Source organism: Tachysurus vachellii, chromosome 10, assembly GCF_030014155.1.
Source record: "Tachysurus vachellii isolate PV-2020 chromosome 10, HZAU_Pvac_v1, whole genome shotgun sequence".
In the NCBI taxonomy this organism is placed as follows: Eukaryota; Metazoa; Chordata; class Actinopteri; order Siluriformes; family Bagridae; genus Tachysurus; species Tachysurus vachellii.
This window is the reverse complement of record NC_083469.1, coordinates 5,442,419-5,463,690: the sequence shown is the minus strand read 5'-3', so window position 1 is coordinate 5,463,690 and position 21,272 is coordinate 5,442,419. Positions and strand designations below refer to the sequence as shown.

The 21,272-nt window shown below is 41.8% G+C and overlaps 1 protein-coding gene across 1 annotated transcript in view; it reads right to left on the bottom strand.

Annotated features, from left to right (window-relative positions):
- Positions 1–21,272, bottom strand: part of wdpcp (WD repeat containing planar cell polarity effector) — a 98,173-nt gene that overhangs the window by 32,758 nt on the left and 44,143 nt on the right. The window contains exons 8-9 of the mRNA XM_060879494.1: positions 16,933–17,072; positions 5,172–5,366 (exon numbers count right to left, since the gene is read on the bottom strand). Of these exons, the coding sequence (XP_060735477.1) occupies positions 5,172–5,366; positions 16,933–17,072 (335 nt within the window). The remainder of the gene's footprint in view (positions 1–5,171; positions 5,367–16,932; positions 17,073–21,272) is intronic.

Below are 21,272 nucleotides of genomic sequence, written 5' to 3'. Positions count from 1 at the left end.
AGAATGAAGGAGTGTGTGAGGGGGCAGGGGGCGGTAGTGCTGACAGCGTGGAGGGCTCCGGATATGAGCCAGAGTTCCATAGAGACAAACCTGCTGAGACACACCTGCCCCAACTACAGACTTCAGCTAACACCAGGACAACACTGAGGCCTGAGGACTTGAAAAAAAAAACCCTAAAGCTAACAATTCACTAATAATGTCACTAATAAAAGAAAGAAAATCGGTTCTGAGGGCAACTGTTTACTGCCGTGAAATAAGTAAACACATTAAAAGTTTCCCACCTGATTCATCCGAATGCTAGCGCATGGGTTTGCACTTCCAAAAAAACAGTTTACGTCTCATCATTGCTTTAATGCTTGATCTTACCTGGGTACTGCAGATCGGTACACAAGAACTGCTGCTGTAATGATCAAGACTGTCTTGTGCTCTTCTACACAAAGCGTTCATGCGGACCATCCTTTCAAAACTCTTCATCACTCTTTGTCTTTATAGTACACAACTGTCTAAATCTAATAATTTATAATCACTCTGAAGAGGACAGGTTCCGTTCTGGCTCTGGTCCTTCTCAAGATTTTGTCTTCATGTTGTCTCATGGAGGTCTTTCCACTGTCACTTCTGGCTTGCTTGAAATAGTTTAACTGTAAAAATTTAAAATCAACACTCTGATGTTACCGAATGACTACCACCTAACCAAAACCCAGACCCCACAGTATTACCCCCATGCATGATAGCTTGCAACTTATGCCCCTTTTCCACCGAGGCATTTTGAGTGCTGTTTCAGAGCCACTGGTTTAGAACCAGTTCTTTCTTTTTCGACCGCCAAAGCACCGGCTCTGAACCAGGAAAAGTGGTTCTGAAGTAGCACCAAAACGTTGCTGGTCTACACTTAAGAACCGCTTGTGTCAGGGGCTGTGGGCGGGGCTACTGTTAGCGTATTTGATAATGTACCTTGAATATACCAGTAGCACGGTGGCTTAGTGGTTAGCACGTTCACCTCACACCTCCAGGGTTGGGGTTCGATTCCCGCCTCCACCTTGTGTGTGTGGAGTTTGCATGTTCTCCCCGTGCCTCGGGGGTTTCCTCCGGGTACTCCGGTTTCCTCCCCCGGTCCAAAGACATGCATGGTAGGTCGATTGGCATCTCTGGAAAAATTGTCCGTAGTGTGTGATTGCGTGAGTGAATGAGAGTGTGTGTGTGTGCCCTGCGATGGGTTGGCACTCCGTCCAGGGTGTATCCTGCCTCGATGCCCGATGACGCCTGAGATAGGCACAGGCTCCCCGTGACCCGAGTTAGTTCGGATAAGCGGTAGAAAACGAATGAATGAATGAATGAATGAACTTTCTCCTCACACTTTACATTCACACAGGACCATTTGCCCACTTGCCTGATGTTGTTAATCAAAGTGACAATGGAGAAGAAACTCTGTCACCACTGGGTTCCTGATCAAGAACTTTAAGCTTCAACTGCTCGATGTGGTGCTGCTGGGATTTAAACCTGCAATCAGTCACCTTGACCACTAACTACTTCCCATGTGCATTTTCTCCATCACGGGAATAAAACATGACAGAAAACAGAAACTGAGATTATTGGCACTGAGTGCAGAAGTGATTTCTTTCATGATCAGTGTGACAACTAGCTAGCCACTTTGCTATCTTGTCTTAGGTATTGTGTATTAATGCCATAGTTGGCTACATAAGCCATATTTCAAGACATCAATTCAAAAGTTAAATGACTGTAAGCAGCTTTCCCCACCATAGCTTTGCAGTTCTGTTAAGGAAATTGCGTCAGATTGCAATTTGTCAACAGTTCTGAAGTCAACGGTTCTGCTGACACGATCCTCTCTGTCACTCTTACATGAGTCACCAAATTTTGCTTGAGCTAATAAAGCTTTGAAGTCATTTTTTTAAGATGGTGAGTGCTCCATCAGGGTAGTTCAACAAGTGCAGATTAAGTGGAACACAGGGCAAAGCTGAGGCCTGATTCCTGTGAGCATCACTGCCTGGTGGTCGTGTTTTAGCATCCATTTTGTCCTTATGAATAGCCTGTTAGCATCAGCGAAAAGGACATCCAATCTAACATACTCCTTGCCAAATGCTAACCCCATTACCAGAGATAGAATCGGCAAAACCTGCAAGGATACCCACGTGTGCTTGGTAGATACAGATACAGGATATAAAGTATATATATATATATATATAGTACAAAGTATATCAGAACATTCTAGCTCTAAGCTAGAAAAGTTAACTCGAGAACGTCAGTCTTGCTAGGCTAACTCTGACCTGACAGGAGTAACGCTTGGTCCTGCAGCCGTAGTACAGATCGCAAAACACTCTTTTCTATTCGTTTAATTCTTAAGCTGAATACGTACAGGATGTCTCTGAGAGAACAGAGAAGTATTTTTAAGGTTCTTAGCCATGAGAATACTAAAACAACCAACCAACCCACCAAACAAACAAAAAGACAAGTCAATAGATAGAGGGGCCATTCTGCGAGCCTTCTGTAAAGAGCTTTAACATCTTCACAGGGTGATCCTTCTTAACACACACACACACACACACACACACACACACACCAAATCCCACAGCTGCTGCTGAAACAATGACAGATTCAATTTCACAAAAATAAACGAAATCTTAAGAAGGTGGGGTGAGAAAGAAGGGGTAAAAATAGAGAGAGAGAGGGAGAGAGAGGGCGAGAGAGAGAGAGAGAGAGAGAGAGCGAGGGAGAGAGAGAGAGAGAGAGAAGTAACCGTGGCAAATAGGTCTGTGCTAGTTATTGGTTTCGGTGACTGGTCAAAACTATTCTTTTCTTGTCTTCCTCTCTCTTCCTCACACTTTCTTTTAGGACTTGAAAGATAAACCCAGCCAAGTCCAGCTGAGCATCGGCCCTTGTTCACAGCAGTGGCCCTTTTTGAGCCAATTTTCCAGTTCAGAGAGCAGAGAGAGCGAGAGAGAGAGAGTGTATGTGGAGGTAAGAGATGATGATTGGGGCAGAATAATGAAAGCCTCTCTGGTCCACACTGCAGTCGGAGTGTGTGAACTGCACAGCCGCTTGTCGGGGTGCCATGGTTTGAAACCCAGCTGCTCTCAGCCGTCCCTTCGGTCCGCGAGCTCAACCGCACCGCGCTTAATGAATACTCCTGTCCTCCTAACACAAGTTCTGAGTTAATGAGGAAAAACATGACACGTGTCATGACAAACACTTTTATAAAGCAAAATTCGCAAAAGCCCCAGCTTGTAAATTTTTACGTTCAGTAATTCTGTTTATTTGTGTGTTTTTCACCGAAGAGCACGTTATGTATTATAACAGCCGTGTTATTCAGCTCAGCCTTTAGGTCAGGTACACGGTGTCGTCCGTGTTGATACGTGGAAAACCTGGCGGAAGAGGAGATCAAACAAATGAAGGGAAAAGTGGTTTCAGCGAGATAAGTGCTCAAAATATCAAAAAACAACATAAACAGCATCTTACGCTTTAAGCACCTCGACGCTCTCAACACTGTTTCATTTAAATGAGCAAATTTCAGGAACTGGGGAAATGATTAAAAATGTTAAATGTTTGCATAAATAAATATGTGTGTGTTTTTTTCCCCTTGTGTGTCTCCTGGCAGTGCTTATCTTACAGGGCTAGGAATTAAGACCACATAAGGAAAAGAAAGCGCCCTTCGAAATGCTGGAGACTAAGTAGAAAATTGGCTTAGCATGCAGATAGCAAAGTTAACAAAAGGCACATATATATGAGCTTGAAGTGATTGAAGTGTGTGTGCGCGCACGCGCGTGTGTGTGTGCGCGAGAAGATGCGTGCGTGTTTGATTTGCCGCACGGCTCCCTGTGTAAAACTGCTAGCTTGATTTCACACTGCGGATCTGAGAATGACAACAAACACTTTAATTAGAAATGATGCAGACCAGAAACGCTTTAATGTTCTTTAACAGGGGGAAAGGAAAGGAGGGGGTGGAGGGGGAAAAAAATGAAAGAGAAGAAGAAGAAGAAGAGGAAAAAAAAAAAAACGTTCAAGCTAGGTGAAGGATGGAGATAAATATGGAGTACATTCCAAAAACAGAGTATCTTCATTTACTGTTATGTGTTTTTTTTTTTGTTTTTTTTCTCATTTAGCTGCTTCCTTGCTATTTGTTTAACAATTTGTAACGCTTCGGTCCTGATGTTCACTCCGCACGAGCAGGGCGGCGTATGCTAGCTTAAAAAACCAGCAGAGACGTGCGAGGTGATGCTCTCTGTACCCTTGTTTTTTTCCCCCCAACATGATTTCTGATATGTTGGCAAAACAAATTGTTGGATTTTTCTACCAAAAGTCACAAAAAAATATAATCAAAAGAACTCGAATCATTTAAAATTCGATTCTATTTGTCGAGAGCTGGAGGGAACGATCGAGGTTGTCGCCAAATGACTTTATAATAAATAAGATCAAATTTAAAATGAAGATTTAGTCCTAATGAGCAAACCAGAGGTGACAGCGGTGAGGAAAAAACTCCCGGAGACGATACGAGGAAGAATCCTTCCTCATCTTTGTGAGACCAGAGAGTAGAATTATACTTATGAATATGAGCGTCAGCGTAATTTCAGAACTGATTATAGTTTTAACATAAATTCCTTCTTGCTGAAGCGACCAATCGGACGACGATGGAGGATGTAGTGCGAAACCCGCTGCAGCCGCGGCAGTCCGAACCCGTCTCCGTGTGATGAAACTCACTGAACTGTGTGGAGTTTTCCATTTTTTCTGTGTGGCTTATCTGTGACATCACACCCACCTTCACACACAAAATGTTCCTAGCATAAGCAGAATAGCATAATATTTAAAGCTTGTCTAGAATGTATGTAGCTTTATGAGACTCCAGCATGACACCGTCACTCTACACAAAGCCCCTGAGCTCCATGAAGACATGGTGTGGAGGTTATAGAACTCGAGTGTCCTGCACAGAGCCCTGACTCTGACTCAACCCCACTCAACACCTCTGGGATGAATTGGAACATTCACTTGAACCCCAGACCTCCTCAGGGTCTGATCTCACTAATGCTCTCGTGTCTAAATGAAGACAAATAGCTACCCTACAGCTATATACATCATCTAACAGCAATATATTTTTGTTTGTGCTGGTGCATTTACTAATCTCTACTAGTCTTAAAGTGAGTGAGAACTTTGGTGTGTGTATTTACCATAAGACCAGGACTTTCTGAAAAGCCCAGCAGTACCAGATTGGCCCGCTCTGAGGCACTGGGAGCTGGTGACCAAGGCCACACTTCGTCATGCCCGCCTTGCCACCAGCACACACCCACGTCCTGAGCACGGCTCAGTGCCACGCGCCTGCTTGTACGACGGCCGCCTCCTCCTGCCAGCTCCAAGGATGAGACCTGGAATGGAATCAAACTCATTAAACCGAGCCAGAATTCTGTCAAGCAGAGATTACTGCAAACAAAAGTTTTATACAGCTTAATATATACAGCATTACACCAATGAAACACATGTCAAACAGTTTCTCCTGGTAATGTTAAGTGTCTATACATACACACACTGTCCACTTTATTAGGAACACCTATACACCTGCACATGCGACGTCAGGATCCGTTCCTTCCAGCCAGGAATATCATGAGCACAGGCTCACACACAGTGGTCAGTTGTATATTAGGAAAAAAAAATCTAATCAATTCAATCGATTCTGTGTTCATGATGGCCTACAGTAGGTGTCCTGTTCCTGCTGGCAGAAAAACATCCTGACCTGTTCTTAAATATATATATATATATATATATATATATATATATATATATATATCGTCGCTGTCAGGCGGAATCCTCGTATCTCCAAAACCGTTATTTTTCAGGAAATTAAAAAAACACTGTACCTTATCTGCAGTGCACAGGGTTTATTCCACGTTACAGTGGATTGTCTTGCGCTAAATTCCTGTCCTCAGACGAGCACCAGAACTAGCGGGGGTCAAGATTTTTTTTTTCTTTGAGCCCAGTGTTTTGAAGACATTTACCTCAGAAGACGTGTTGATTCGTTGCGACTCTTCTTGAGGAGAAATATGCCGCGAAGCTCTCCCACGGAGTGAGGAAGAGGTGGACAGTTGAAGTGTCCAATGGAGTTATGAGATTTGCGCTCAAGCTATTTTCAAGACTTTAGATTGGTTAATAACTTGTAAAAATAACAGACCCACGTGGGGACTGACCAATAGCATCGATATGTGAAAAAATATGAAATTGTCCAAATTTGGACATACGAGGTTTCCGCCCGACAGCGACGAGATATAAACTTCTTTCTTCCATCACAGAAAAATTGCGAGATTGCATCCAATGCTGTCGTTTTCTGTTGCTGAGAGACTGATCGACACTTTTGTGTTTTCCCGTATCGATTACTGTAATGCCTTGTTGGCTGCGGTGTCTAAAGCTACCTTAAACAAATTGTAGGTAGCGCAAAATTCGGCTGCTAGAATTCTAACTAGAACAAAGTTAAGAGATCACATTACTCCCGTTTTGGCTCCCCGTTAGGTTTAGGGTTGATTTTAAGATTTTGATGCTTACCTACAAGGCCTTACACGGGTTAGCTCCTCGATATTTGACCGAGCTTTTAATTCTTTATATTCCATCTCGTGTCCTTCGTTCTTCTGAAACTGGTCTTTTAACTTTTCCTTTAACTCGTTTACGATCGATGGGAGACAGGGCTTTCTCTTCACTAGCTCCAAAACTTCTTTACCAGCTGAGATAAGGCAAGCAAAATCTCTTGGCATTTTTAAATCTCAGCTTAAAACTCATTTTTTTTAGGGTAGCTTTTAATTGATTAAAATTGTAATTTTACATAGTGCTTATTTTATAGTCTATTTTTGTTGCTTTAATTTTAATCTTTATATTATGTGTGTGGGGGGCACGGTGACTTAGTGGTTAGCACGTTCGCCTCACACCTCCAGGGCTGGGGGTTCGATTCCCGCCTCTGCCTTGTGTGTGTGGAGTTTGCATGTTCTCCCCGTGCCTCGGGGGTTTCCTCCGGGTACTCCGGTTTCCTCCCCCGGTTAAAGACATGCATGGTAGGTTGATTGGCATCTCTGGAAAATTGTCCGTAGTGTGTGATTGCGTGAGTGAATGAGTGTGTGTGTGCCCTGTGATGGGTTGGCACTCCGTCCAGGGTGTATCCTGCCTTGATGCCCAATGACGCCTGAGATAGGCACAGGCTCCCCGTGACCCGAGGTAGTTCGGATAAGCGGTAGAAGATGAATGAATGAATGAATGAATATTATGTGTGTATTTTTGTTGATTTATTTGCTTTTGTAAAGCACTTTGAGATGTACTTTTAAAGGTGCTATAGAAAATAAAGGTTATTATTATTATTATTATTATTTACACTCACCGGTCACTTTATTAGGTACACCTGTCCAACTGCTCTTTAACGCAAATTTCTAATCAGCCAATCACATGGCAGCAACTCAATGCATTTAGGCATGTAGACATGGTCAAGACGATCTGCTGCAGTTCAAACCGAGCGTCAGAATGGGGAAGAAAGGTGATTTAAGTGACTTTGAACGTGGCATGGTTGTTGGTGCCAGACGGGCTGGTCTGAGTATTTCAGAAACTGCTGATCTACTGGGATTTTCCCGCACAACCATCTCTAGGGTTTACAGAGAATGGTCTGAAAAAGAGAAAATATCCAGTGAGGGCAGTTCTGTGGGCGCAAATGCCTCGTTGATGCCAGAGGTCAGAGGAGAATGGCCAGACTGGTTCGAGCTGATAGAAAGGCAACAGTAACTTAAATAACCACTCGTTACAACCGAGGTATGCAGAAGAGCATCTCTGAACACACAACACGTCGAACCTTGAGGCGGATGGGCTACAGCAGCAGAAGACCACACCGGTACTAGTAAGGTGTACCTAATAAAGTGGCCGGTGAGTGTATATACAGTATATATAATACAGATCTGTCACTCATACAATGTTTTTTGCACCATTCTGTGTACAGACTCACGAGGTCATAAGCAGTTTCTGAAATACTTATAATACACCACCATCCGTGTTATGTTAAACTCACACTTTCTTCCCCCTTTCTAATGTTTCAGATGAACAATTAGAGAAGCTTTTTATTTTTCGAGTCACGCTGCTGCCACTTGATCGGCTGATTGGATAAAAGCACGAATCCGCAAATGTGCAGGTGTTCTTAATATTCTGATTCCAATCTTCAGTATTATTATCTGTTGGATGTCGACGTTGAAGTCGACGTCTTGCTCGTTCTTTAAAGTGAACAACATTAAATCACACGGAACAATGACGCACAACAATAGAACAATAGAGACAATGTCCATTGTAAAAAGCGCTATACAAACAAAATAAAATAAATAAAAAATCTCTGCTGTATACATTTGAAATAAAGACTATCAGGATTCCTGATTCTGATCACATAATACCACAGGATAATACAATCCCGTGCTAATGCTTCTCAACCGGCAACATGCTTTTAGGCTATTTATTTTATTTTTACTTAAAGCAAATTTCATTCATTATTAATTTCTCGGAGCGTGCGATTGTTCTTTGTTGTGTTGGGGCTGAAGGTTTGTACGCTCTGTGGGGTAAAGTCTTAACGAGATCTCTTGGTGTTAACACGCAGCTAAATTCAGGCTCACAGCCTGTAGCCTGTATTCATAAACAGTCTCATGTTTAGAGATGCTAAAGGATCACGTGGTCGTTGTTTTTTTTACAGTGAATATTATATCTCTCACTCATTTTCTACTGCTTATCTGAACTATCTCAGGCGTCATCGGGCATCAAGGCAGGATACACCCTGGACGGAGTGCCAACCCATCGCAGGGCACACACACACTCTCATTCACTCACGCACTCACACACTACGGACAATTTTCCAGAGATGCCAATCAACCTACCATGCATGTCTTTGGACCGGGGGAGGAAACCAGAGTACCCGGAGGAAACCCCCGAGGCACGGGGAGAACATGCAAACTCCACACACAAGGTGGAGGCGGGAATCGAACCCCCAACCCTGGAGGTGTGAGGCGAACCCCCCCCACCGAAAAATGATATACTGTTAGAAAATCTACAAGTTAAACAGTTAGAAATAAAAATTCTAAGATCAAAAGTTCTAACACAATCACAGAAGAACTCGAAGGTTCTCGAAGCAGAAACGTCGTCGTGTCCTGTAAGACGTTTCTTGGGTGGGTGAGAAGTTAAACACATGCTAGGCCTCCAGCTGGAGTGGTGTGTGTTTAGCTTCCCATTGTTTAAGAAGAAAAGGAGCAAAACATCTCCCAAAAGATGTGGATGGAAGAAGCTTTTGAGACAAGATGCTCTCCTATGCGGTAATTGCGTTTAGTCTAGTGAACGAATTGAGACGGCGACACTCAAGCACAGAGCTACAGTATATGCAGCGTATAATATATGTGTGTGGCGGCCTGGGAAAAGCCGTCACGTGGGAAATTTCTCCTTAATATTGTACATAAAACGATGAGATTTCTAGCTCTGACGTTAGGAAACGTATCTCAAATATCTTACTCTCATTTTAGTCTGGTTTAATTCGATTCAGTTCAATTCAAGTTTATTTGTATGGCGCTTTTTACAACAGACATTGTCTCAGAGCAGCTTTACAGAACATAAACATAGAACAAAAGGTTATTATAAAGAATAATATAAAGATTAATAGAATACAAAAAAAAAAAAATCAAGATTAATATTAGATATATTTAGTTCACAATGTGTTTGTATTCATCCCCAATGAACAAGTCTGAGGTGACTCAGGTGACTGTGGTGAGGAAAAACTCCCTTAGATGGTAAAGGAATAAACCTTGAGAGGAACCAGACTCAAAGGGGAACCTCATCCTCATCTGGGTGACACTGGAGGGTGTGATTATAAATATACAGTCTGATAAATGTTGTATTAGTGTAAAAGACCACATGGAGTTCACATCTCCTCTTTAGTATCACAGAGTCTAACTGGAGCTGGTAGATCTCTAGATGTCTCAGGATCCTCAGAGTCGGCCTCGTCTCAGTGGAGGTCCAAATTCTTCATGGCACGGAAGACAAAAGTTTTGAAGACAAATGAAGAAAGATGTCATTGCAATTTCACTGATAAATGTTCCGCCCAGCTCTAAGTTTATGATTCGTTTTACTTGAAAAACATTTCAACCCCTCATTGTCTCATCTCTTAACTGATCACCACAAATTTCTTTCACCGGTGAAAAAATAATCCGTGATTAATGAAATGAAATCTGAATAAATTCTGTTGATCAAATTTATCATTTTAAACATTTAAAAAATTTGTCCGCCGTCATCGTGTTCGTGCTCTTCTTCATTCTGATGATGATGTGACGGTGCAGGAACATCGTGATCCTTTTGACGTAGATCAGGGTTCCCACTTTTTCAGAGATCATTTTCCAGGACTTTTCAAATTTAGCAAAAAAAAAAAAGACAAGGATTACAGATTCACGGCCTAAAGTAACATGTTCTTCTCTCCAGAAGTCTTAAAAACAGCGTACACTTTATGGCTATTACTTAACTATACTTTTAAAGACAATTTGTCATGTGAATGAAATTTAAACCTTTATAAAATAAAAAGACCGCACATATTAATACCCTCTCCTTTCTCAGGCCAATGCCGTCATGCATGCTTTAGTTTGCTGTGCATTCCCCTTGTACCTGATATTCAGATTAACAAGGTTAATATAACCTGCTTTCCCGTCACCATTTGCTGAAAACATTTGAGCACTTAAACCATTCCTAGCAGCTGAAACCGCCAACACAAGACTGCGTCATCCGTCACAGCGAGATTAAACAGCGTAACAAAAAACCCGTCAAAACTCAGTGTCCCTGAACAGATCGCCTTCTGTTACTAACGTTAATTGTTTCTACCAGAGTTGTAAACTGTTCTTTAAATGATCAAGAAAATTTAAAAATAATCATTTTCCAGGACAACAAGATTTTTTCCAGGACAATTTTTGTTTTCTCTCATTTTCCATGTGTTTTCCAGGACTGGAACATTGGTCATTAATTTTCCAGGATTTCCAGGTTTTCCAGGACGCATGTGGGAACCCTGATAGATGTTTTAAACATTTTGTAGAATTCTCTCCGGACGCATTTAATAAACTGGCTACGTATTCAGAAAAAGCTTCTGTAGGAGTAAAGTATAGGAAGTTATAGTATACTACTATAGTATATAGTTATAGTATAATACTATAGTGCATAGTATAGTGAGGGGATGTTATAAGCATCACAGGTGTCAATGCTATGCTTGTGCTATGTTCACACGTACAGCGACTTGTAGTGACCAGGCCACCGGACATCGTTCCTGTACAAACAGAGCTGGAGACGTCCGGCGACATGAGCAACAGCGGACGTTAGTAGACGTGTCCGCATCAGAGATGTGAAAAGTTGAGAAAATGTGCAAATACAGAGCTGCTCCGTGCAGCAACAACCAACGTGAACGACGACAGACGAGAGTTTGTGATCAATCACAAAGCGCACACACTGTTTCTGCTGCATCTCATGTGATATCAGGCAGTGGTTGCTTACGTGTCAAAGACTCTGGATTGTTCATTGGAAGATCAGGGTTCAAGCCCCAGCACTGCCAATCTGCCACCGTTGGGCCCTTAAACAAGGCCCTTAACCCTCACAGGGTGCTCCAGGGTATCACTGTATCATGGCTGATACCCTGCCCTTTGACCCCAACCTCCAAAGCTGAGATATGTGAAGAAAGAATTTCACTGTGCTGTAATGTACATGTGACACCAATAAAGGCTCCTACAGTATATGCAGATAAACATGGTAAGAAGACCGATTTGGACCTCTAGTCATACCGTACCAGTTACACTGACGCTAGTTACACTGATAAACACCATTACTATGGCAACCGGTATTAGGGACAGCTACTGATGATGACGTTATAATCCGGCGATAAAATCACTGTATGTCTGAACGCAATAATAAAGATTTATTCTACATTTCTAACATGGAATGCTGAAATGAGCTGCAGTTAAAACAAGAAGAGACCACGAAGTAAACAAGGCTCAGTTCTACGTTAAAATTATCCTTATAAAATGTTATGAAGGACCGAGGAGATGTTCCGAGAAACCATCACAGAGTCCGGATGTTGTCTTCTGCTGGGAAGTGAAGCTGTCCATCTGCTCACTTGAGTCATAAAACAGTAACCTTCCTTCAGCCATTCATCAACAATCAAAGGCTAGGAAACATGCAGGCATTGGGTAGAAGGATAAAACCAGGGTGTTTGACATATCTTTACACTACAATGCCGTTCTGTTGTGAATATTGTGTTGTGAAAAATCTTTCCACATTGTCCAGCTGCTGTGATCCTTCCATTCAACGTCGCCAGCCAAAGCCATCTCCATACGGACCATTATAATAGCCTTATCTTTCACATTCCCAGCACAATAGAGTCTCAAAGCCCACTGCCAGCCCTCTGTGCCTGTGTGTGTGTGTGTGTGTGTGTACTGTATCTGGGCATGGCGCTTCAGCCAAGCCTCTGCATTATGCCTTCATTTAGACTCATGATGATCTGCTTAACCAGAACATTTCTATTAACACACACACACACACACACACACACACGCCTCGGATTTGCAGAGATGCAGCTGCATATCTTATAGTTTCCGATGTAAAAGAGGTAAAACTGGTGCAAAAAATATATATTTAAAAATCTGTTGGAAAAAGATTAAAAGGTTTTAAATTACGTTCATTTTAAAATACAACCAATTTTCGGTTTCTTGTCGTTCTCGTTACATCTCCAGTTCCAATGACTGGAGTGTAGGAAAAGAGAAGGAGTATTTTATCATGGATAAATACAAAGAGTTGAACCGTAGTGAAGTCTGTTGAAGTCTTGATTCTGATTGGTCAGAAGGTGCGAGTTGATTTTCTACAACAGCACCGTCATAAACTTGCTAATTCTAATGCGTCACGTGACGGCAGGAGCGAGTGTTAAATGTAACCAGAAACGGATAAAAAGTACATCTGTTTTATTTCATAACCATCCGATAGCTTTTCGGATTATTTTTCACTAACAACGTGACCTGAAGTATTTTATTCCTTACAAAACGAACCGATGTCGAGTCAGAAAAAAATCACCAGGCAGATAAAACTGAACCGTAGCTCGACGCAGTGGAATGAAACTCTCTCTCGTCCTCTTCACCTCTACATCAGTTCACTTTTTCTTTATTCTTTTCCTTTTGCCTGTTTGCAATAACAGCGATTTTTTTGGTGGACGATGCCTCAAGGGGTAAACACATGTAGCAAATGAACAATAATATTACAGAAAATAAATCGCAGCTTGATGCTGATAAACAACACCTGGTAGAAGGGAAACATATTTTTAATCTCTCGTCTTCCCTCGTTTCTCTCGCGCTTTTTTCTCCCCGAACAGGCCTGTGTTTGACGGTCAGCAATAATCGAACCCACTTTCGAGAGGATTAGGCTCCAGGCTTAGGCCAGTGAAGCGGGTAGCGGACGGGGCCTCCTATGGGGGCATGGGGGGGTTATACAGTGTGTTAGGGGGAGGACAGGGGTAGTTGGGGGACGATTAAGGGGTCTCGCTTATCAGAACCATGCTGCTGGAGCCAGACTCATGGCGGGAGAGATTGCTTTCATACTCGCACCACCACCACAAAGCTCATCACTAATGCGCTAAATGCGTGCGAGTTAAAGAGTCACGGCACACTCGCGCATTGTGCCCGTCTCCCCAATCAGACGCCGCCAAAGCGCGATCTCCGCCGCTCCGTTTTTAAAAATGGGGTTAATGCCTTGGACAAAAAAGACTTTTTATTCCAGTGAGCATTTTAGACGTACACGAGAGCGAGAACGAGAGGGTGACGGAGGACAAAAAGAGAAAGGGATGCCAGAGAGCACCTGTTTTCCCTGAAGAGGAGATGGACTTGACCTCTGACCTCGCCAGGCCTCTCACTGGCTGCGTGTTAGTCGAACAAACACAGGCCAAACTGATTCACTTAGAAATATTATTTTGTGTTTTTTTTTTCGTGAAAGCGTTACAACCCAAAATGATCGCTTATATATATATATATATATATATATATGATATTTGCTTAAAATACATATAACACGTGTTTATTTCTCCAAATGAAATAAACAGAACATAAATCTGTCAGTTCTATAATAATATAAACTCAACTTGTTTGGTGTTTAATACTCATTTAATTCCGTTATACTATTTAAAATATATATAAAATCAACCAATATATTTTAACAGTAACTTAAATCTTTTTCTTTTTAAAATTATTTAATAAAAATGTTTTTATTCATTTTTTTTGTAAGAAATTATTTTTCAATTGATTACATTTACACACGTGGACAAAATTGTTGGTACCCTTCGGTCAATGAAAGAAAAAAACTCACGATGGTCACAGAAAAAACTTTAATCTGACAAAAGTAATAATAAATAAAAATTCTATAAATGTTAACCAATGAAAGTCAGACATTTGCTTTTCAACCACGCTTCAACGGAATTATTTAATAAAATAAACTCATGGAACAGGCCTGGACAAAAATGATGGTCCCCCTAGAAAAGACTGATAATAATGTGACCAAATGGACATGTTCATTCAAGGTGTGTCCATTAATTAGCATCACAGGTGTCTACAATCTTGTAATCAGTCAGTGGGCCTATATATAGGGCTCCAGGTAGTCACTGTGTTGTCTGGTTTTTATTTATTATTACTTTTATGGGGTCAGAATTGTTTCGTTATTCTGAATAAATATACTATGATCCACAAATAAATATAAAGAGTTTCACAAATATTTTTTAAATCAACAAATAAATATAAAGAGTTTCACAAATATTTTTTAAATCAACAAATAAATATAAAGAGTTTCACAAATATTTTTTAAATCAACAAATAAATATAGAGTTCCACAAATATTTTTTAAATCAACAAATAAAGAGTTTCACAATTTTTTTTAAATCAACAAATAAATATAAAGAGTTTCACAAATATTTTTTAAATCAACAAATGCACAATAAGCGAACCGTAAATATATGTTACAAATTTCGTAAAAAGAAATGAAATTCACAAATAAATAAAATGGGATTTGCAAAAAAAAAAAAAATTATTTATAAATATATATTTAATTGTATTTATTTGTGAATGGCTTCCTGCTCATTTGTCTCATTTGTCTACTCCAGCCAATCGGACAACGGTTTCGTGGCGCTGACCAATCGTGGCACGGTCTATTGGCTGGAGTAGACGGTGGGCGGAGTCCACCTATTTGTGGATTCTTGTGCACGTCTTGACGTTAGAAATGTTTCAAATCCACAAACGCACAGAACGCGATTCACAAATGCGTGCAGTGATTCACAATTACACAGAACGCGATTCACAAATGAGCAGGAAGCCATTCACAAATAAATACAATTAAATATATATTTATAAATAAATATAAATATTTATTTGCAAATCCCATTTTATTCATTTGTGAATTTCATTTCTTTTTGTGAAATTTGTAACATATATTTACGGTTTGCTTATTGTGCATTTGTTGATTTAAAAAATATTTGTGAAACTCTTTATATTTATTTGTGGATCATAGTATATTTATTCAGAATAACGAAACAATTCCGACCCCATACTTTTGTCAGATTAAAGTTTTTTCTGTGACCATTGTGAGTTTTTCTTTCATTGACCGAAGGGTACCAACAATTTTGTCCACGTGTGTATATTTAATATTATTTAATATTAAAGGAACCATATTTTGGTGAGTGAGGTGATGAAATTGGATAGTAATACAGCAATTTTTGTATCATATTCATTGTTGGAATAAAAGCTTTATGTTCAGGTCTTCATCAGTCAACGTTTGAAGACGTCGTCAGGAAGGAAACAGTGTTAAGTCTGTAATGAACTCAGAGGTGACTGTGACCTGTTAGTTCCTCAGAAGCTCTCGGATGCACGATTATAAACTGTTGTATAAAGGACATTATTTACATTGACATTATTGTGTCACTAAATGAGGATGAGGTTCATTCTGAGTCTGGTTCCTCTCCAGGTTCCTCTCATATCATCTCAGGGAGTTTTTCCTCACCACTGTCACCTCAGGCTTGATCATTATGGATCGATATTAGAAACAAATATTAACTTAACATTAAACTTTACTATTTTGTCTGTTTCTCTGCTTCTGGGAAGCTGCTTTGAGACAATGTGAACAGTTTAAAGTGCTACACAAATAAACTGAATCGAATACAAGGTTGATGCATCTTTTCATAATATACGCTTTTTTTATTTTCATAGATTTGCTTGAAGCTACATTGTTAAATTCAAACATTTTGTTTTTTAAAGTGTGCAAAAAATCCAATCTAGACGTTTAAGGGATGAGACGATAAACCGGCACGAGGCGGAGATGTGATTAAGTGTTCTGTGTGTTCTGTTATAGAGGGACACGTGATGATGTCAGTAACAAATGTCTTGAAATTACGTCCAATTTCCTTTCTTTCGATCGTATAATTCTACGCCGTCGGTGCTTTTGACTTTATCGATGTTCTAAACGCATCACCGAACCCTCGGATCGTCGACAAGGTTTTATTCACGTCTTGTTTTGTTAAACTGACAGATATCCTGCTTTTATAAATAAAAGGAGAAAATCTAACTTGATTCATTTCATCATTGTAGTCTCGTCGTAGCCAGAAAGCTGTCTTTCCTGTACTCATTAGTGAGAAATAAAGTCAGCCTGGATGCCATTCTCCTAAGCTGTATGAGTGTTATTGTTATTGTGTTTGTCACTGCTTACTGGCTCTAGAGAGAGCATTAGAGTCCCCAAGGCAAAGGAAAAAAAATCCCACTATGAGTGCTAGTAATTACCGCTGCAAGCTCAGCGGAAACGCCGTCATTGTAGCCGCTAATTAAAAGCAGTGGAGGCTTTTTCCCCAAAGTGCTACCGTGTATGTGTGTGTGTGTCGGGGGGGTAGGGGGGTATTACCTTAATATCGGCAGCTGAGAGCTTCTCAAGGCGCCATGCTGAGAGCTCAGGGGAACTCTGGCTCCGCCTACCCAGGTACACCTGACACACCTGACTCTTCTCTGCCAGGGTGAGAAGGAGGAAGCGTTCACCGATCACCGCTGTGAATGACAAAGGCAAGAAAAATCGTTTCAGAGTTCAGAGGTCACATGTAATGCACAAACTGTATGGTTGGTCACCTTATTTTAATACAAAATGACTACTTAAGAGTTATATAGTCGTGTGCCCTCACTGCCCCGTTGTGCCCTCACTGTTTCACTTAAGTACTACCTTTGCCCCACTGATGTGCCCACACTGCCCCACTGATGTCCCCCTCACTGTCCCACTTCAGTACTACCTCACTAGTGTGCCCTCGCTGATCCACTGGTGTGCCCTTATTGCCCCACTGGTGTGCCCTTATTGCCCCACTGGTGTGCCCTTATTGCCCCACTGGAGTTCCCTCATTGTCCCACTGCCCCACTGGTGTGCCCTCACTGCCCCACTGGTGTGCCCTCGCTGATCCACTGGTGTGCCCTCGCTGATCCACTGGTGTGCCCTCACTGCCCCACTGGTGTGCCCTTATTGCCCCACTGGTGTGCCCTTATTGCCCCACTGGTGTGCCTCACTGCCCCACTGGTGTACCTCACTGCCCCACTGGTGTGCCTCACTGCCCCACTGGTGTGCCTCACTGCCCCAATGGTGTACCTCACTGCCCCAATGGTGTGCCTCACTGCCCCACTGGTGTACCTCACTGCCCCACTGGTGTACCTCACTGCCCCAATGGTGTGCCTCACTGCCCCACTGGTGTACCTCACTGCCCCAATGGTGTGCCTCACTGCCCCACTGGTGTGCCTCACTGCCCCACTGGTGTGCCTCACTGCCCCACTGGTGTACCTCACTGCCCCACTGGTGTGCCTCACTGCCCCACTGGTGTGCCTCACTGCCCCAATGGTGTACCTCACTGCCCCAATGGTGTGCCTCACTGCCCCACTGGTGTACCTCACTGCCCCACTGGTGTACCTCACTGCCCCAATGGTGTGCCTCACTGCCCCACTGGTGTACCTCACTGCCCCAATGGTGTGCCTCACTGCCCCACTGGTGTGCCTCACTGCCCCACTGGTGTACCTCACTGCCCCACTGGTGTACCTCACTGCCCCACTGGTGTGCCTCACTGCCCCACTGGTGTGCCTCACTGCCCCAATGGTGTGCCTCACTGCCCCACTGGTGTACCTCACTGCCCCACTGGTGTACCTCACTGCCCCACTGGTGTACCTCACTGCCCCACTGGTGTACCTCACTGCCCCAATGGTGTGCCTCACTGCCCCACTGGTGTGCCTCACTGCCCCACTGGAGTACCTCACTGCCCCACTGGTGTACCTCACTGCCCCACTGGTGTACCTCACTGCCCCACTGGTGTACCTCACTGCCCCACTATTTTCCTGTCAGCTGCATGTGTAAGTGTGTGAAAGAGAAATAAGAGACAGTGTAGGTGCAGAAAAACGCACAAACGCCTAAAGGCAGCATGGCTTTCATGCTAAAGGCAGAAAATTGCTCTGGATGGAGCTGAACCACCAGCTTAGCTCATGCTTTTTTACTGATTAAACCTCCTCTTGCTAAAAATTAATCGTTTTAAAGAAGCAATTAAACAGGAGGAGAAAAAAAACACAACACGAAACCTGCTTCAAATTGTGAACACAGCCGAACAGATTTACAAACCTAAACAGCAATTACAGACGGGATACACACACCGCTTCTGGTGGAGTTACGTAAACAGTCAATAAACAGAGCTGTGTGTTTAATATCACTACAGTTAGTTACACCAAAATACACCACATTTTTCACTTACATTAGCCGAGAGTTTCTGAAGTTTTATCCTAGCGCTCACTTTAGAAGAAAAACAGGTCTATGGGTGTAGAATTTAAGGTCCATTTTATTTTTACACTGAAATATTGCTTTAATCATCAAACATTTATAAAGGTTTTTCTAAATGGCTCTTTGGTTTGTTTCTCTCTGAGCCTTTAAATGTTCCCTCAGTCGAGGGATCCGTGTCTCCTGAGCACACAGGACTCACAGTTATTGGACTGTATACTACGCTGAAATCTGATTGGTCCGAAGGCTTTGATTGATTTTCCTTAGAGTCAGACGTAAAGCTGATAATTTCATTTTTTCAGTGTGGTGAAGAACTTTTGTGGTCGACGTGATAGAATGTGGCTATTTTTTATTTTAATCTAATAATTAAAAAAATAATTAAAAAGAGACTGGTGAGTGTTTATAGCTGCTATATTGTAAGTGCTAACAAGAACTAACTTGTCTGATCATCTAGTGCTAGTTCATTTTTTTTTCCGAACGCATCTCAAGGCACCAAGAGATCGTACCGGCTCCAATTCCGCTTCAAGAAGATTTTCAGACCTTCAGTAAGAAGAGACCAACCCTGTACAGATCCTGAGGTATCTAGAGTCTGGTTCCTCTCAAGGTTTCTTATCTAAGGGAGCTTGAACCCTGACCCTCCGATCAACAATCCAGAGCCTTGAGCCAACACAACCCTTAGTTATTCTATATGCCTATAGTTATTCTGTCTTTCCCTTCAGCACCGACATCCTTGTGATATTTCACCGTGTAACTGCTTTACGTTAATATTACACGAACGGATCACGCACACTCTTCATCGTTCGATCTAGTCGCATACAAACGGATTTGAATTAAGTTAAACATCACGTATTGTCACGTAAGAACCGTCATATTTTTATGAAACCTGTATGTAATTTCTTTCTTAAATCTGACTAACCACAAAGGTTTTTTTTTATTCTCCCGCGATTTGGGTTTCGGGTTGGAAAGTAAACTCGTAACCATTCTGAGTGATATAATAGTGTGCTTGATGCCTTGAATGAAAAAGAAACAGAAGATTGTCATCGAGCGGAATATAAACAGGCATTCGTAAGGATGTAAGGCGTCGCGTCTCGTCGGGCTCATTACACAGTGTACTTAACAATTAACTGCGTGGGATTTATGTGACATGATTTAATTACTCTTACAGTGTAAGGGCTTTTTATTCAGTCGAACTGACTTTGGCAGATATTTCAGTGAAACGCTCGAGTATTAAAGGCTAAAAATAGGCATCAGTCGACAGTTTCTCTTACTTAAAAACACAGAAATGTCAATCACACATAAGAGACTGGAGTATTTAGTCTGTGGTAAACTCTGCCAAAATGTGAGGGATTTCATGCTAATCCATTAGCAAATAAATGTCCAACTTTGTAGCCTGGGGCTGAAAAACTGGCCTTGTTTATGTATGTGTGTGTGTGTGTGTCTGTGTGTGTGTGTGTGTGTGTGTGTGTGTGGAGAACAGGTTTTGGCCCATATGTACAGCAGAAGACTGAGGCGTATTAGCGATTGGTGTCAGTCATCTTGCTAGATCCACTTAACATCGTCCTCGTTCTAAACCGTGTTGACACTGCGGCCTAAAGAGCTTAACGGCGCTGCGTTTAATGCAATGACAAATAATGAATGCGATGAGAAATCACTTACAGCCTCCTCAGTTAGGAAAAGAAAGACTACGCCACAACTCCACACTGTGTAGGATCACGGTGGAGAAATTTGCCCATGAGGAAAAAATAAAACAGTTTGCGGTGCGTAAATCAAGCGTGAAGTTTTACTTGATATTTTCAGCGCTCCCGTGCGAGACAAATGGCTTGAAACTCCTCGCATGGGAGCGGTGAAAATATCTGCTATAGCGAAAGCTTTCCACCGATTCTACTATATTCTATTCAATTTATTGTATAGCACTTTTAACAACTGCAATTCATCTCTAACATCCATCCCTAACAAACAACCCTGAGGTAAAAGTGGTGAGGAAAAACTCCCTGAGATGATATGAGGAAGAAACCGTGAGAGTGACATGAACATTTGAGTGTCATTTGAGTGACATGGACAGGAAATAATGTAAAGGTACGTAACGTCCTTTCTACAACAGTTTCGAGTGAATTTGTGTAACCGAGAGCTCCTGAGGAAATTCTCTAATTCTATTCTGATTCTATTCTGATGTATTCCGCCAAATATCCGTTAAAACAAAAACAGAAAAAACAACCGTTTGATTTATTTTTATTGATTGATTTATTAACACAATGGTTTCCAGATTATTAGAAACACCTCCTTAACTATTAATTGTATCCGTTACATCACAAGCACAGTGCTGTAAAATTCTCAGCTCTGATTGGTCAGGATGTGTGGATTCATTTTCTATAAGCAAATTATCTCTGACGAAATTTCAGCTGCATCTCAAATCGCACCGTTTCCGTCAGTGCGCTCGTTCTGATTCGTTAGAG